Source organism: Procambarus clarkii, chromosome 13 (assembly GCF_040958095.1).
Source record: "Procambarus clarkii isolate CNS0578487 chromosome 13, FALCON_Pclarkii_2.0, whole genome shotgun sequence".
NCBI lineage: Eukaryota > Metazoa > Arthropoda > Malacostraca > Decapoda > Cambaridae > Procambarus > Procambarus clarkii.
The window spans coordinates 21,922,546-21,940,690 of NC_091162.1; the positions used below are offsets into that span (position 1 = coordinate 21,922,546).

The 18,145-nt window shown below is 42.9% G+C and overlaps 1 protein-coding gene across 1 annotated transcript in view; it reads left to right on the top strand.

Annotated features, from left to right (window-relative positions):
* Positions 1 to 231: 231 nt before the first annotated feature.
* The window catches only part of LOC138364397 (micronuclear linker histone polyprotein-like), a 41,421-nt gene continuing 23,507 nt past the window's right edge, over positions 232 to 18,145 (top strand). The window contains exons 1-2 of the mRNA XM_069324016.1: positions 232 to 409; positions 11,040 to 12,950. Of these exons, the coding sequence (XP_069180117.1) occupies positions 232 to 409; positions 11,040 to 12,950 (2,089 nt within the window). The remainder of the gene's footprint in view (positions 410 to 11,039; positions 12,951 to 18,145) is intronic.

Sequence of the window (18,145 nt, forward strand, 5' to 3'; positions counted from 1 at the left end):
ACAGCACACTCCTAGGAACTCCTCTTTGAGGGGACACCATCGACGAGGTTCTTGGTAAGAAGATCGCTAACCTGAAAAGGATGGATGAGCGGATTGAAGGCATTAATGTTCATGATGCACTTTACCTCATTTGATGATGCTTGTCCCTCCCCTGGCTGACTTACTTTTTTAGGTGTTCGCCATCTTTCAATAATAATATATTAGATGAGTACGACAGCTAGCTACTAATCAATGTTAGAAAAAGCTCTCAAACTTTCTCACAGCAATTCACAGTGGAAACAAGCCTCCCTTCCTGTCAGACTCGGGGGCCTCGGCATTCGCACAGCAACACAAATTGCTGTACCAGCGTTCCTGTCCACTTCAGTGGCATTTGACAACCTGGTGAAGGAAATCCTACCCAATAATCTAGGTCAATAGGCAGGAGTACACGATCCCATAACCGATGGACCCGTGTTCCATCCTCCAGTCAGGACATAAATGGTTGGGCACTTTTCTCTCATTTCTAAATCACCTTGCAGGTAAATAGGTACCAGGAAGTTAGGCAACTGTTGTGGGCTGCATCGTGCATTAGACTAAGGTGGCGGGGGGTGGGGGACCTCGAATGCAGGCTTCCTGTTCCCGATAAAGGAAATTATTTTCGAGCATGTTTGTCGTCCACACGTTAAACTCTCTGAACATTTTGTTACAGAGCTGCATGTTAAGAGACGAGCCGTCACTCACGAAGGTGTGATGGCCAGGTAGATAAGAGTGTGTAGTAAATGCGGACTATGGTAGGTATATCAGTATTTGATCACAATGCAGGAACCTCAGAATTCTCCAACCATCAACTCCATAGTTTATTTGGTGAACACTTGCTCCCTGGCTGTCACCAGGAACAGTCCCCAACAGTGAGACAGAGCCAGCAGTGTTCTCAAAAGTGGTTGTGGCTGAGCTCCTCACGCGCCAAACAGTGACAGCGGTCGTGGAGATATCTACAGTGGTGGTTGCTGGGAGCCTCTATGTGTTAGCAGCAGTGGTAGTTGCTGGGAGCCTCTCTGTGTTAGCAACAGTGGTGGTTGCTGGGAGCCTCTCTGTGGTAGCAACAGTGGTGGTTGCTGGGAGCCTCTCTGTGGTAGCCGCAGTGGTGGTTGCTGGGAGCCTCTCTGTGGTAGCAACAGTGGTGGTTGCTGGGATCCTCTCTGCGTTAGCAGCAGTGGTAGTTGCTGGGAGCCTCTCTGTGGTAGCAGCAGTGGTAGTTGCTGGGAGCCTCTCTGTGGTAGCAGCAGTGGTGGTTGCTGGGATCCTCTCTGTGGTAGCAGCAGTGGTGTTGCTGGGAGCCTCTCTGTGGTAGCCGCAGTGGTGTTGCTGGGAGCCTCTCTGTGGTAGCCGCAGTGGTGTTGCTGGGAGCCTCTCTGTGGTAGCAGCAGTGTTGGGATCCTGGAGGTGTTAACAACAGATGACAGTTGTGCAGGATCATCACCGTCAACATGAAGGTGTCGGCCTGGGTGGTGGCCATCCTCGCCTCCAACACCCTCGTCAACGGACAACAGGCAAGATACTCTCAGTAAAACTCAATTGTCAGTCTACCTGTTAATATAGCATAGTAATATAAGATACAGTACAGGGAATCAGTGTGATAAATCTCAGTATAATGCTTCAGAGATACAAATAACACGACGTGTCAGAGGAAGTCGGCAATTATCAAAAGAAGGCGCCAAACCAGAGGACTTCTGAGCGCCTGTCTCACGGATTATTTAGCAATTACCAGATATCACTCAGGATGTTAATAAGAGACCAAATACACTTAAGACGAGTGATGTCTAAGGAGGCAGAATTACCGAGGGTTTCATCAAGCGAGACATGACTAAAAGGAATATCGTGAAAGCAAAATTTCTCATCATCCTAAAAATTGAAACATCCTAGGAGGATGTGCAGGACTACTAGTGGAACATCCTAGGCGGCGCAGGACTGTCAGTGGAATATCCTAGGAGGTGCAGGACTGTTAGTGGAAAATCCTAGGAGGTGCAGGACTGTTAGTGGAACATCCTAGGAGGAGGTGCAGGACTGTTAGTGGAAAATCCTAGGAGGTGCAGGACTGTTAGTGGAACATCCTAGGAGGAGGCGCAGGACTGGTAGTGGAACGTCCTAGGAGGTGCAGGCCTGGTAGTGGATCATCCTAGGAGGTGCAAGACTGGTAGTGGATCATCCTAGGAGGTGCAGGACTGGTAGTGGAACATCCTAGGAGGTGCAGGACTGGTAGTGGAACATCCTATGATGAGGTGCAGGACTGGTTGTGGATCATCCTATGAGGAGGTGCAGGTCTGGTAGTCAAACATCCTAAGTATTTTTCTGATGTTCCCCTCTGAAAAATGGGAACATCAAATGATCTGATGTTCCCATCACTGAAAAATAAGAACAGTTAAAAAAACAAAAATAATAAAAAACTATAGTCACGAAATGAATAGTATGGTAAATAACACAGCTGAATTCCAACGCAATGTCACACACGAAATCTATATAAATAAATATGGAAATGTTGGTTTGTTCAAAATCGCTAATCTCCGAAAGTTCTTCACCGATTGCTCTGAAATTTTCACACCATGTTTCATTCACATCCGAGCGGATTTTTATATTCATACTATTTTGATGTCAAGTCTGTGATGGAAAAAAACATGCTTTTTTTTAAAAATTGTGTTTTCATGTGAGAGAAATCTTCGAAACCTCATTACCGATTGCTTTGAAATTTTGACACGACGTTACATTCGAATAGACGCGTGTTTTTATATGCCTACTATATACATGCCTCACCTGTGACAGGAAAAAAGTGCTTTTTTGAAAAACAGTGACATCTGTTGGTCGTAAGAGCAACACATGCTGTAATCTCCCTAAGTTTTTCACCGATTGCTTTGAAATTATGACACAACGTTCCATTCAAATATGCTCATGTTTTTATATACCTACTATATAGATGCCACACCTGTGACAGGCAAAAAATAAAAAAAAATCAGCACCATCTGTTGCACGTAATAGCAACACACACGCTATACTAAATATGTTACGAATTCCATTTCAATGTTTCCAATTGCATTGATAAATGAACTTTTCATAGATTTCGATTTATTTTAATTTTTATTGAATTATTTCGTGTGACATTGTGTTGGACTTGAGCTGTGATGTTTACCATACCGTTCATATCATAAGTATAAGTATAGATGCCACACGTGTGACAGGTAAAAACATTATTTTGTAAGAAACAGTGCCATCTGTTGCACGTAAGAGCTACACAGGCTATACTAAATATGGTATGATGTCATTTCAATTGCATTGACAAATTAAATTTTCATACATTTCGATTTATTTTCATTTTGATTTAATTATTTTGTGTGACATTGCGTTGGAACTGAGCCATGTGGTTTACCATACCGTTCATTTCGTGAGTATAAGTTCAGATGCCACACCAGTGACAGATAAAAACAGGATTTTTTTTTAAACAGCGCCATCTGTTGCATGTAAGAGCAATTTATGTTATACTAAATATGTTTCAATTCCATTTCAATGTTTCCAATTTCATTGATCAATTGAATTATCATAGATTTTGATTTATTTTCATTTTTATTAAATTATTTTGTGTGACATTGCGTTGGAATTGAGCTTTGTTGTTTACCATGCTGTTCATTTCGTGAGTACAGTTTAATTTTTTATTTGTTCATTGCTTTTTATTTCGTTTTTAATTGTTTTCTTATATTTCAATGATGGGAACATCAGATCATTTGATGTTCCCAATTTTCTGATGGGAATATCAGATCATTTGGGAATGCAACGAACGAGGGAGTGGGGAATGGTGGGAAGGACGATGGGACGGGAGTGGGGGATGCAGGAGAGGACGAGGGGACAGGGCAATGGAGACTGGTGGGGGAGGACAAGTGGACAGGGAAGGTGGGGATGACAAGGGGACAGGGAAGTGGAAGATGGTGGGGAGGACGAGGGAATGGTGGGGAGGACGAGGGGACGGGGGAGTAGGAGATGCAGGAGAGGACGAGGGGACGGTGGCGTTGGGAATGATTAGGAGGACGAGGGGACAGTGGAGTGGTGGATGGTGGGGAGGACATAGGGATGGGGGAGGGAAGAAATGGTTGGGAGGACGAGGGGACCGGAGAGTGGGAATGGTTGGGAGGACGAGTGGACGGGAGGGGGGTTGAGGAATGGTTGGGAGGACGAGGGGACGGGGGAGGTGGAATGGTGGGGAGAACTGGGAGACAGGGGCGGAGGGTTGCAACGCGTGGCCGGGTACAGCTAGTAATTAAATGAACATGAAAATAAATCGAAATATACAAAAATTCGATTTAACAGTGCAGTCGGATATATTGAAATGGAATCGTAAAATATTATGTATACCGTATGTTGCTTTCACGTCCAACTGACGGCACTGTTTAAAAATAGTAGTAGGTAGATATATAAACCACGCACATATTCGAATAGAAAATTGTTTACAAATTTCATAACAATCAGTGAAGAACTTTCAGAGATTAACGATTTTAAACAAAATGAACATTTACAATTTTATTTACATAGATTGTTCACTTAGGCAAGATCATCAGACACAGAAATATACTCTGAAATCTTGGCTCTCTCTGAGCAATTGTGGCTTTGCTGACTGGCTGGCAGGGTGAACAATCTTTAGAGCCGTGAGCCTCTTTCCAATGGGACTTCCGCCATTTTCCTGGTGTAGTCCCTGAGGACGCCCTCTCACTTCTGCCCCGCAATACCTGATGTTTAATCATCATTGAATAATATCTGAATATTCCAATTTAAAAATACTCTACTGGTAGCTCATATATATAAGAAAAAGAGTCCAATTTTCATTTACAAAACGTTTATTTATGATGATCTGGTGGTGGTGTTGAAACAGGCTGCTAGCTCTGGCGGTTCCGTGCCCCCTGCCTCGATCCCTGATTCATCGGCGGCGGTTTTGCCGCCTCTCCCGTCTCCGGCCATCTCTTCTGCATCTCCTGCGGTGTCAGGGGTGGTGTTACCATCTCGGTAGCCTTTGCCTTCTTCCCCTATGCCTCCGACGGCGGGGCCGTCTCGGGGGCCTACGTACGCTTCTTCGGCATCTTCCACGGAGGAGGTGGTTCTCCGTACTCCTCCTTGTTATGCGGCTTCTGTCGACCAGCTCCGGGAGCGGCCGTTTCCACCAGATTTAGTGATTCCTGAGTTTATGGGGCCTCCCTGAAGCAGGGGAATCGTTCCCCTACCGACATGGAGTATTTGATATGGGAGGCCTATAAGCACAAATATCCTCTATATGAGTTCCCTGAGAAATATTCACCTCCCGTTGAGATTTGTTCTCCTTTCCAGTGATTTATTTTGTTTGCTATATGTTGTGGGGTTGTGTCCGTTTGTGTGCGTGGATGTGGGGTGAGGTTGCGTGTGTGTGTGTATGTGGGGAGGTCGGGTTTGTTTTCCCGGTTCCTGCGTGCTCCGTATTTCCGGTTCCTGTGAGTTTCGGCGAGCGCTTGTTTGCGGAGTGGTTGCGTGCACACTTCAGGCTGCTTGTGTTGCCCTGCCTGTTTTTGTTCCCATTATCATGATTTGGCGATGTTAATTTATTTTTGTTTATGTGTCATATTTTTATGTTTCCATACTTCTTATTGTCATTATGTATTGTTGCCTCTCCGTGTGGGGTTTCCGGAGCCGGTAGGCTTGTCTTGTGTTGTGTTTCGATGGTTGGGTTGATGGGTGCGGGTTTGGGTACTATATGTGGGACATTTGGGGCTTGACTCTATTTATTTAATTATTAAAGTAATGAAATCAATTACGAAGGACCACCCGCTTTTATAGTAAAGAGGGAAACTAATAAAATGTGATCATTAGAAATTCCTGTAAGAACCAGTGTCTATGGATAAATATTAGGAAGTATAATCACTTAAATAATTAATGGGCTGCATAGATAATTAACTTGAATCAAAGCCTCAAACACCTACATTGGGGGGTTATTGCTAGAACTTCATATATGTCTAGGAACTAGTGTGGTTCGTGCACCAGTTCATTGTGTAATAACCTAATCTTATGACCAATTAAAGAATCAATAGAAAATTTATCACCAGTAAATATATATATATATCAGTAACATCAGAAATTAATCATTCTAATAAACACGTATTATCTCCAGTGTACACAGTAATTCATTAGATGATAAAATAAAATAATGAGAATTTGAATAATTAAAGGAATATGAAAAGTCTTAGCTTGAAGACGATTTCAAAGACATCAGTTACGAATCATCCTCGGGATCTCCGGAATTCCTCGTAGAACACTGGGAGATGAATAACATGGGTAAGGTAACAGCTCGTGAATTCCTCACACGCGAGCTGTAATTTAAGGGATATTACGTAGCAATGTACTAGGCTACTAAAATATCTATATTCAAGGAAAAGGAAATAAATTAAGTAGAATACTAACATGGGTTTTGTTTAAGTTGCTCGATGTAACGACAATCTACCCCGCCTTATACAATCTCTAATGATGCATCAAAAGGGAGTTATATATACTTAGCTGAAAGGGTACTGATTAAGTTGAGGCTTGCCGAAACCGCGTCCCAATCTTCACTCTCACAATGGCGAACACGTGGTTGATAGCTTGGCTTGAATGTCGAAGCGTTTATTTGGCCGGTCACGACAGATCACGTAGAACAAATTAACTAGTTCTGTGATGAGTATCAGGTTAAATCTTGCTGACAACTTCACCGTAACGTGTCCTAGACTCTGACACCAAAACTAGTTGCTCAATTCCGCAACAAGTCTTCACGCCGCACATTGGCGTCTTCTCCTCGAGCTGCAGTCCACCTCACAATGGCGTCCCTCCCCGCTCGCGTCCCGCATTCGCCACAGAAATTATTTATCACGAATAATATTATTTCGTGCAGTTGTGGCTAAAATGCTTTAATAAAGACTGGGTTGTAATTCTAGGGAGTTAAATATTATTACTTTCTCGTCTTATGGTAGTAAGCAAGAAATGGAGAAGATTTTAGTTTTCTCCATGGCATTCACGCGTGACGGTAAATTTATTACTTGATAACAATTGTAACTAAAAACTCTCGATTTGGAATTATTTGGGAGTTATGTTATCCGTAAATAAATATCACACGGAATACTGATGATTTTAGAGAATCACATTCAATTCTCTAACACACTGGATATAAATGTGTTTAACTAGGTAGAATCTGACGCAATACTGGAGCTTGGTTTCGTAAGAATTCCAGCAATATTGTACAGATACAATTAATAGTTCATGTGAACACTACTGTTAGTTAATTTTAGTTACTACAGTAATTAGTATATTTCAACACTAGTTTATAAGAATAATACAATAATATTGTATTAGTGTTGGAAATTTCCAACACTATATATTGTACTGTTATTTTTGTATTGTCTTGCATTATGTTTATGCTTTTTTTTTTTATTGCCTACCCTTCAGGCCGGTATTTTATGTCTTTGTTCTTGTGAACTCTTGTGCTTTTGTGATTTTGTAACTTGTACTTTGTATTCTATTTGTTTTGTTCTCGGTGTGTTGTCTTTATACGCATGCTTGCTTGTCCAGCTAACGTTCCCCTCATGTCTTGTACTGTTGTTATTTCTGTACTGTATTGCATTGTGTTTGTGTTTATTGTTATGTTTTTGTCGTCGGCCCTTTAGGCCGGTATTTAGTGTATTTGTAATTTTGTACTTTTGTGCTTTTGTGATTTTGTAGTTTGTGATTTGTGTTCTGTTTCTTTTGTTCTCGTTTTATTGTATCTATACGCATGCTTGCATGTAAAAAAAAAAAAAAATGTCTGTGCTGCAAACTGTAGGTAGAATATAGTCTTTCACTACTACAGGTCAGTATCCGGTGTCACACTCACAGAAAGACTAACTCCACCACCACAAACAGCTCGAGTATACTCCAGCCTCCCCCCCCCCCCCGAACAGTTTAATGTGGTTGTGTGAGTATGGATGGAGTAGTGAAACTTACAATCAAGTAGAAATGCATTTACTAACACCAGCAAATAATAGCAAGCAAACAAATCAAACTACAATAATAGCCTCTCAAAATAATAAATGGAGAGAAAACTTCAATCTGTCGCTCAACTACGCTCCCGAACCATCACTGAATCTGTAATTCAATTAAGTTACTTTACCTGCTTGAGGAGCCACATCAAAACAATTAGTGTACTAATTAATAAAAGAAAGTGTAAAGTGATGCCATAGCAACACAGCATGTACGTGTTAACAACATCTGCACATCATTATAATAATCATTGAATGTAGCACTAATAAAGTAATAGTAAACACTCTTCAAATAAAAATTATGTCCCTTAATATTGACTTATCAAACTACAGGTTGTGAAAGTGAAGCATTTACCATGTATCAAAGACTGCAAATCTAGGAACTCGTCAACATTCCAATGACACCTCTTATACTGAGCCTTTACTTATGATGTAACGTAATGATAACAGTCATATAAATGATTGCACTGTAGGCGAGTCAACTGGCCCCCCCCTCGAAGGTCTGGATACACAAATCAAAGATATAGCCTTTCATATTCTCATTTTTAAGGTCCAGTGTCTGATTCTTGCTTCTAACCATTATATTACGAAGGACGTTTCCCTCTTGTTAGCAGGTTGGCTGCCCTGACTCGCTCACACACGCTGAGTTGGGTTAGTTAATCCTGACGCTCAGGCACTGAAAATTCCAGTTACAACCGTGGATCATTTACATGTCTAAAGGTGGCACCTCTTCTCGATGACGACACACCAACCCGAAATTCACACAAATTTAAAAACTTATATTTATGTTTTAAATATAAGTTTAAATGCAAGTTATATTAAATATAATATGAATTCCGCTTTATATATTTACAACTTATTGTTTTTATATTTATATTAAGTTTAAATATTTAATATAAATATGAAATTGAGAATATCCTAAATTTAACTATAGTTGTTGCACTGTGCAGTCTGAAACGTTGCTGTGGTGTATGACTCTTCATGAAGGTAGATGACACTTATGGACGACTGCTACAAGAATCTGATCTCTAAATATGGATAAGTCAGCTCCGAGAGTGACACCACCACCTCTGCTCCTCTCGCCCGCTGCTATATTTACCTTCTCAATGTTGGCTCCTAATATACAGACTAAGTGTCACACGAGGTCACTATAGTCAGAAATCAACCTTGATAGGTCCAATGTTCTTATAATCGCCTTGAGAATAGTTCATAGGCTGGTCTCGGCAAATCCTAGCCACGCAAGGATCAAGTCTGCCTTCACTCATGTTGGCAAACACCATCTATCTCTGATATTTGAACCAGTCAAAGAATGTAGCATGTCATATTACTTCTATTTGGGTGAGGCAATTACCTAACACGAACGGGAAAAGTTCTGGAATAATCAAGAAGATTTCGTCCTACCAACTTTAGGAATGAAGCATAATAATGAAATAAAAGAATCACTGAGCAACAAACACATTATTTCTGGTTTATTGCCACATAAACGGGACTTGATCAACTCTGGCGGTTACTGAGGTGTTGATTGTCTCAGAATATGAGACCACCACAGTGGGCTGTGTGGCCCTGAGATGTACATTATTACCTATGTACTTAATCATGTACCTGGGAGGAACAACAGGATCCGGATACTTGGTTGGCTGACATGTCATAATTAAGATGTAAACACTCCCTCTGTGTACTGTGTGGGGTGTGTTACTCGTCCCACACATTTACCTCTGTGGGGTCCGGCTGACTGTCTCACCCCCCCACAGGTGCTCCAGACAGGAGGTGCGGGTGAGAGGTGCGGCACAGGTGGGGGAGAGTGTGTGTGGGGTCCGGCTGACTGTCTCAACCCCCTCACTGACTACGATGACTGCCCCAACGGTGCCCGCTGCTGCCTCAGTAAGTATACCCCTATTGTCTCCCTCAGTAAGTATACCCCTGTTATCTCCCTCAGTAAGTATACCCTGTTATCTCCCTCAGTAAGTATACCCTATTGTCTCCTTCAGTAAGTATACCCTGTTGTCTCCCTCAGTAAGTATACCCTGTTATCTCCCTCAGTAAGTATACCCCTATTGTCTCCCTCAGTAAGTATACCCTGTTGTCTCCCTCAGTAAGTATACCCCTGTTGTCTCCCTCAGTAGGTATACCCCTGTTGACTACCCCATTAAGTATTCCCTTGTTGTCTTCCTCAGTAAGTATACCCCTATTGTCTACCTCAGTAAGTATACCCCTGTTGTCTACCCCAGGAAGCATACCCCTGTTGTCTACCTCAGTAAGTATACCCCTGTTGTCTCCCTCAGAAAGTATACCCCTGTTGTCTCCTTCAGTAAGTATACCCCTGTTGTCTACCTCATTAAGTATACCCCTGTTGTCTCACTCAGTAAGTATACCCCTGTTGTCTCCCTCAGTAAGTATACTCCTGTTGTCTTCCTCAGTAAGTATACCCCTGTTGTCTACCTCAGTAAGTATACCCCTGTTGTCTCCCTCAGTAAGTATACCCCTGTTGTCAACCTCAGTTAGTATACCCCCTGTTGTCTACCTCAGTAAGTATACCCTTGTTATCTACCTCAGTAAGTATACCCCTGCTGTCTACCTCAGTAAGTATACCTCTGTTGTCTACCTTAACAGACCTAGTAATAGCAACTGAATTTGAGATTTCAATGTGACAAATCTTTATTCAAAGGATGAGAGGTGGTAGGAGGCGTACGTATTGGGGTCGTGTTTACCTTCCACATTCCGTGTTCAACTTCCTTGTTGTCAGCCTCCATTGTGCGAGTCTAGAGCGCCGGGTCACAAACTGCAGGAGCTGTTGCCCCCTGGGGGGACTTTTTGCTATATGTAGCGGGCCAGAGGCAGTGTCCAGGTTAGGTTAGGTTAGGCCCTTTGGTTAGACATTTACGTGGGACTTGGGTACATATACATAATGGGGCGAGATATTAAGTGTGTTTAGAGAGCTAGGGATGAGGTTATGGGTACATATGTACAGTGAGTGACGCATAACTCACTCACTCGAGTCACTCTTTTTTTTTACAGGTATGGAGTCGCCTGAGCCTCCAAGAACAGATATGGGGTCGACTGAGCCTCTAAGAACAGGTAAGGGGTCGCTTGAGCCTCCAAGAGCAGGTATGGGGTCGCCTGAGCCTCCAAGAACAGGTATGGGGTCGCCTGAGCCTCGAAGAACAGGTATGTGGTCGCCTGAGCCTCCAAGAATAGGGAGGGAGAAACGAGAGAGTAAGGGTGGACCCGTTAGCGACGATGGTAACCAGAGAAGTGTCCAGGACAGTAACAAGGTGCCACACAAGACACTGTATAAGATCAAGCACCAGAAAAACAAGACAACAACAAAACAACGAAGAGGAAGAGGCAAGAAGGGGAAGAAAGACAGGGTAAACTATAAGGGGAATAAAGAGGACGACAACTACACACACAATAACAGAAAGAGACAGAAGGACCTTAATAAACACAGCGACGAAAACAATGAACAAACTGGCCCTGACACCAAGAGAACAGGAAACCAACACGAAAAGGAGAACTCTAACGGGAAAGGCAAACAGAAAGGAATAGACAACAGAACAAAATACAAGACAACAACAGCAAACAAAAACTACGAAGGAAATGAGGTCAACAAAAAGCTAAGAAATAAGGAACCTGACAAAAAAATGCAGAAACCGGAACGAAAGAGACAAACAGAACATAACAAAAGAACGAACAAGAGAAGCAGAAGACGTAACAAGAATCACAGAGGGAAGAAACACAATAAACACGAGAGGAGAACAAACAGAGGCAAACCAAAGAGGAAAAAAGTTAAGAAATTAAACAAACAGAAAAATAATAAGACGTTAACAGTAGCGTCATCTGCGAAGAATAACAACATAGATCAAAAGTCTAATAGAATTATGGGAAATAAGGAGAATAAAATTAGTAATACGAAAGAAAGGAGTAAGAAGGACAGAGGCCACAAGACTGTAGCTTCCAGGGAGAGTAAGAAGGCCAGAGACCACAACACTGGAGCCTCCAGGAAGAGTAAGAAGGACAAAGACCACAACACTGGAGCCTCCAGGAAGAGTAAGAAGGACAGAGGCCACAAGACTGGAGCCTCCAGTAAGAGAAAGAAGGGCAGAGGCCACAAGAATGGAGCCTCCAGGAAGAGTAAGAAGGGCAGAGGCCACAAGAATGGAGCCTCCAGGAAGAGTAAGAAGGACAGGGGCCACAAGACTGGAGCCTCCAGGAAGAGTAAAAAGGACAGAGGCCACAAGAATGGAGCCTCCAGGAAGAATAAGAAGGGCAGAGGCCACAAGACTGGAGCCTCCAGGAATAGTAAAAAGGACAGAGGCCACAAGAATGGAGCCTCCAGGAAGAGTAAGAAGGACAGAGGCCACAAGACTGGAGCCTCCAGGAAGAGTAAGAAGGGCAGAGGCCACAAGACTGGAGCCTCCAGGAAGAGTAAGAAGGACAGGGGCCACAAGACTGGAGCCTCCAGGAAGAGTAAAAAGGACAGAGGCCACAAGAATGGAGCCTCCAGGAAGAGTAAGAAGGGCAGAGGCCACAAGACTGGAGCCTCCAGGAATAGTAAAAAGGACAGAGGCCACAAGAATGGAGCCTCCAGGAAGAGTAAGAAATACAGAGGCCACAAGACTGGGGCCTCCAGGAAGAGTAAGAAGGACAGAGGCCACAAGACTGGAGCCTCCAGGAAGAGTAAGAAGGACAGAGGCCACAAGACTGGAGCCTCCAGGAAGAGTAAGGATAGAGGCCGCAAGACTGGAGCCTCCAGGAAGAGTAACAAGAATAGAGGCCACAAGACTGGAGCCTCCAGGAAGAGTAAGAAGGACAGAGGCCACAAGACTGGAACTTCCAGGAAGAGTAAGAAGAGCAATGGCCACAAGACTGGAGCCTCCAGAAAGAGTAAGAAGGACAGAGGCCATAAGACTGGAGCCTCCAGGAAGAGTAAGAAGGGCAGAGGCCACAAGACTGGAGCCTCCAGGAAGAGTAAGAAGGACAGAGGACACAAGACTGGAGCCTCCAGGAAGAGTAAGAAGGGCAGAGGCTACAAGACTGGAGCCTCCAGGAAGAGTAAGAAGGACAGAGGCCACAAGACTGGAGCCTCCAGGAAGAGTAAGAAGGACAGAGGCCACAAGACTGGAGCCTCCAGGAAGAGTAAGAAGGGCAGAGGCCTCAAGACTGGAGCCTCCAGGAAGAGTAAGAAGGGCAGAGGCCACAAGACTGGAGCCTCCAGGAAGAGTAAGAAGGGCACAGGCCGCAAGGGTGGAGGCTCCAGGGAAGGACAGGCACTGGACGACCGGTGCAAGAAGATTGTGATGGCGTGCAAGAGGTACGACGGCCGGTGTGTCAGTCCAGATAAAAAGTGTTCATCTGTGTATAAAACTTTCACCAGCAGATCGTGTAGGACTTGTAAATGTTGCATACAAGGTGAGTGTTGTCTGCTTTGTTTGTGTTAAATTGCTGACACCCAGACTATTGTTGTTAAGTTGCTGGAGTTAAGTGTTGTGTGGCAGGTGGTGGAGGTAGTGTTGTGTGGTGGGTAGTGGAGGTAAGTGTTGTGTGGTGGGTAGTGGAGGTAAGTGTTGTGTGGTGGGTAGTGGAGGTAAGTGTTGTGTGGAGGTAAGTGTTGTGTGGTGGGTAGTGGAGGTAAGTGTTGTGTGGTGGGTAGTGGAGGTAAGTGTTGTGTGGTGGGTAGTGGAGGTAAGTGTTGTTTGGTGGGTAGTGGAGGTAAGTGTTGTGTGGTGGGTGGTGGAAGTAAGTGTTGTGTGGCGGGTAGTGGAGGTAAGTGTTGTGTGGTGGGTAGTGGAGGTAAGTGTTGTGTGGTGGGTGGTGGTGGTAAGTGTTGTGTGGTGGGTGGTGGTGGTAAGTGGTGGGTGGTGGTGGTAAGTGTTGTGTGGTGGGTGGTGGTGGTAAGTGTTGTGTGACGGGTAGTGGAGGTAAGTGTTGTGTGGTGGGTAGTGGAGGTAAGTGTTGTGTGGCAGGTGGTGGAGGTAGTGTTGTGTGGTGGGTAGTGGACGTAAGTGTTGTGTGGTGGGTGGTGGAAGTAAGTGTTGTGTGGTGGGTAGTGGAGGTAAGTGTTGTGTGGTGGGTGGTGGAAGTAAGTGTTGTGTGGTGGGTAGTGGAGGTAAGTGTTGTGTGGTGGATGGTGGAGGTAAGTGTTGTGTGGCAGGTGGTGGAGGTAAGTGTTGTGTGGTGGGTGGTGGAAGTAAGTGTTGTGTGGCGGGTGGTGGTGGTAAGTGTTGTGTGGTGGGTAGTGGAGGTAAGTGTTGTGTGGTGGAGGTAAGTATTGTGTGGCGGGTGGTGGTGGTAAGTGTTGTGTGGCGGGTGGTGGAGGTAAGTGTTGTGTGTGGATGGTGGAGATAAGTGATGTGTGGTGGGTGGTGGAGGTAAGTGTTATGGAGCAGGTAGGATGGAGTAAAGGGTTAAAATAGGATGGGGAAGGATGATTTTACTTATGTAGTTGACCTCAGAGGTAATGTCACAAGCTTCATCCCAAGTCCCTTACCCGTCCTTCTCTCTCCATTTTTTTGTACACTGCTGTAATTCTCAATTCTTTTGTCATATCGTTCTGGATAAATAATTGTTTGTAATCCTATCTCTTGACAAATATTATCTTCATCAGTCGATTTTTTCCTTCCTGGACTGGCCTAGTCGAAAAACTATTATTTTTATATCTCTTTTTATCTCCATCCCATAACTCTGTCGGTGTGGGATTCTGGCTAAGTTTATTTATTGTTTTACTTCTAGTGATTAGACTGTATATTTAATTATGTAGTAATAATTTATAAAGACTGTATTACATAGGTATTTAAATATTCTAGACAATACCCACAGTTGCTGGGGGAGGGGTGCGTTAGTGGTAGTTGTTGGATATTTCCAACACCGAATACAACACTGTTGTATTCTCATTACTTATTACTAACTATACTAATTATTGTAGTAAGTAAAATTAACAACACGTAGAATTCTCATGTACTAATAATTTCATCTGTGCAGTAGGCTAGAATTCTCACGTCACCTGACGCCAGTATTGCTTCAGATTTCCTTACAGTAAACACATTATATCCAATGTATGTGAGAATTAAATTCGATTCTCTATAACTAAGGCATTCTGTATGATAACTAATTGCAGATGAATTGACCTCCAACTAAAAGCCGAATAGAGCGTTGGAGTCATAGCGATTATCTCGTTATAAAAGTTAAAGTCACCAGTGAATGCCATGGGGAGACATTAATTCCTCTCCCTTATATATTTACTATTCTTAAATTGGTAAATAATAATAATTTCCTCCTCTAAATAATAAACCCGTCCAGTCTTCAACGTTTCAAGCGTAAATGCGAGAAATATTAATGTTCGTGACATAATTTGTTTTATGAACGCGCGACGCGGCGTGGGTTGAGGAGGACCATACTCAGTACACGTGCAGAGCCGCTCAGAGGCAGACCTGCGCATACCGTACTCACAAGGAGACGCCATTGCCCAGCCACTAGGGCAGACGTTATCCATCCTCAGATGAAAGTCGCCACTGTGAGGCGTGAATAACCTTGCAGATAATATCTTCAGCTAGTGCTGGTGTTAAACAAGGAACCTTTTAACCTGGTTCTTGATGACACGTGACCAGCCAGCGAAGCGCGCCACTATCCAGGATAGGCCTAGCCGGAGCCTGGGGATGCGAAGCACGGCAATCTTAAAACTTATACAGTGCCCCACAGCTAAGTATATTCCTTTATGTGATGCATCGAGTAAAGAGTTTAGTAGTAGCTGGGTGATTGACCGTTATGACGCACGATAACATCTAATAACAGGTGATTAAATTTTGTCACCTATAACTCTCAATTTCTTGAATATATAGATTCAGTAGTTAAATTAGTTGCTACTGTAAATATTTGTCTTGCAGCACGAGAGAAGAATTCTCCATGCCGCCTTCTCCCATGTTAATCCGTCTCATTCGTCAGCCGACCGAGTCCAGAGAATAAGAGGAACTTCCATGGCTTGTCGAAAGGAATCGTCATTAAGCTAAGACTTTATTTTCTTTCATGATTCTATTGCAATTTCTTATGTACAGAATTCCTCAGGATTAATATGTGATTTACTGTAACTCTCATTACTATGCTCATAATCTATGTTTCCTATTTATGGTAATGATATCAGTTTCAATATAATTTTTATAGGATTAGATTATTATTAATTGAATTAGTGAACGAACCACGCTAATTCCTGGACGTACTTACCTCCAGTAATAACCCCCCAATGTAGGTGCTTGAGGGTTTGATTCATTTAATTATACAGCCCATTAATTATTTCTATGATCATATTTTCTAGTATTTTATCCATAGTTACTGGTTTCATCTAGGAATTGTCTAATGATCAGAAATTCTCAGTTTCCCTCTTTACTATAAAAGCGGGTGGTCCTTCGTAATTTAATTTACTACATTAATATTTAAATAATCACAATCAAGCCCCAAATATCCCACAGTAGTTAATAGATTCAGATCCTAGAATTTATTGTGTAATCTGTTGAAATTATGTGTTGATTTACTACTCTGAATTAGACCCTAAAGCCACATGACTGTAGACAAACATATAATCACACTTTACAACGACAGTACCAACATATGACTACAAGCCTACTGCTAGAGGAATGAATACAGTTATAATTAAAACAAATTAATTGATTGAAATTAATTAGGATCTGAATTATGTGAGTAATACAGCGTTCCTAGGTGGCGAGATGACTCCCTGGGTGTAATGAGATGTGTATACCTAGGTGTAGTGAGAAATGTGTCCCTAGGTGAAGTGAGACGTGTGTCCCTAGGTGTTGTGAGACGTGTGTCCCTAGGTGTTGTGAGATGTGTGTCCCTAGGTGTAGTGAGATGTGCGTCCCTAGGTGTAGTGAGATGTGCGTCCCTAGGTGTAATCAGACGTGTGTCTCTAGGTGTAGTGAGACCTGTGTCCCTAGGTGTAGTGAAACGTGTGTACCTAGGTGTAGTGAGACGTGTGTACCTAGGTGTAGTGAGACGTGTGTCCCTAGGTGTTTTGAGAAGTGTGTCCCTAGGTGTAGTGATAAATGTGTCTCAACTCAAAGATAAATCGTGGACTTTATGGTTAATTTATCTTCTGCTGGGTGTTACCCTGTATACATAATTTTGGAGTGTTGATTCATTAGTTATATCAACCAGAAACTATAAATTAACAATATTCAATTAGTTTAGTTAGTGAGAAACTCTACTGTTGTTAATTGAAATATGTGACCTTATCTGTCCAGAAGATTTCCAGATAACAATCAGAAAACACGTGAGCAGACAACCACTGTGGGCTGGACAACATGTGGGGGCCTAGTGGTTACTGCGTCACTGCACTCTCACGTGATGAAACAAGTAGACTGGTCTCTCAGGTCGTTACTGAAGATCTGTCAAAGGTTCACATTTTATAAATTGCAACAACCTTATATTTATTGACACTGTTGGATAAATCTAAAATTATTGAATAGAGTTGTGAGACGCTCACTTGGTTTAGTTTTTATGCATGCCTCATAACCCGGCTGAATCACTTATCTTAATGAGCTCAGGAAAAAAAGTTTATACAGTTAAATACAACCAGGACGAGGTCTCTCGTAATTGGAGGATGCAACAGTGGAGGTGGAAATAATCTGGTCCACACACACAAAGTTGCTGCAGGAGCACCCGACGAGAGCCACGCTTTTCTCTTGCTTAATGGCGGATCCTCTTTCCTCTCACCCGGGGCGAGTCAAGTTGCCCCACGAGTGTGAACTTAGTTCGTTTGTGAACGAGGAGGGGAAAGTGGTAATTAATGTATAATTTTATTGGTCTCAATTACAAGGAACAGTTTTTTAATGCTTAGAACGCGGTATTGAGAAGAATTAAGGAATTGAGACATAAAATATGTGGACAGAATTGACAATGTGGCTATTCTTTTTCCTGTGTGAAACATATCATCACTTCGGGTAAACAATACTCTAATGGAGAAGGTCACTAAATTCTATCTAGATTTCAATTAAATCCAATCTACGATAGCAATTGCAAATGAAAGCAGAGTGCAGACTGGTGATATTGTAAGTTAGACAAAATAATAGTCATCGCATACACGTGGTAGCTGATACAGTTGGCCTCCTATGAGC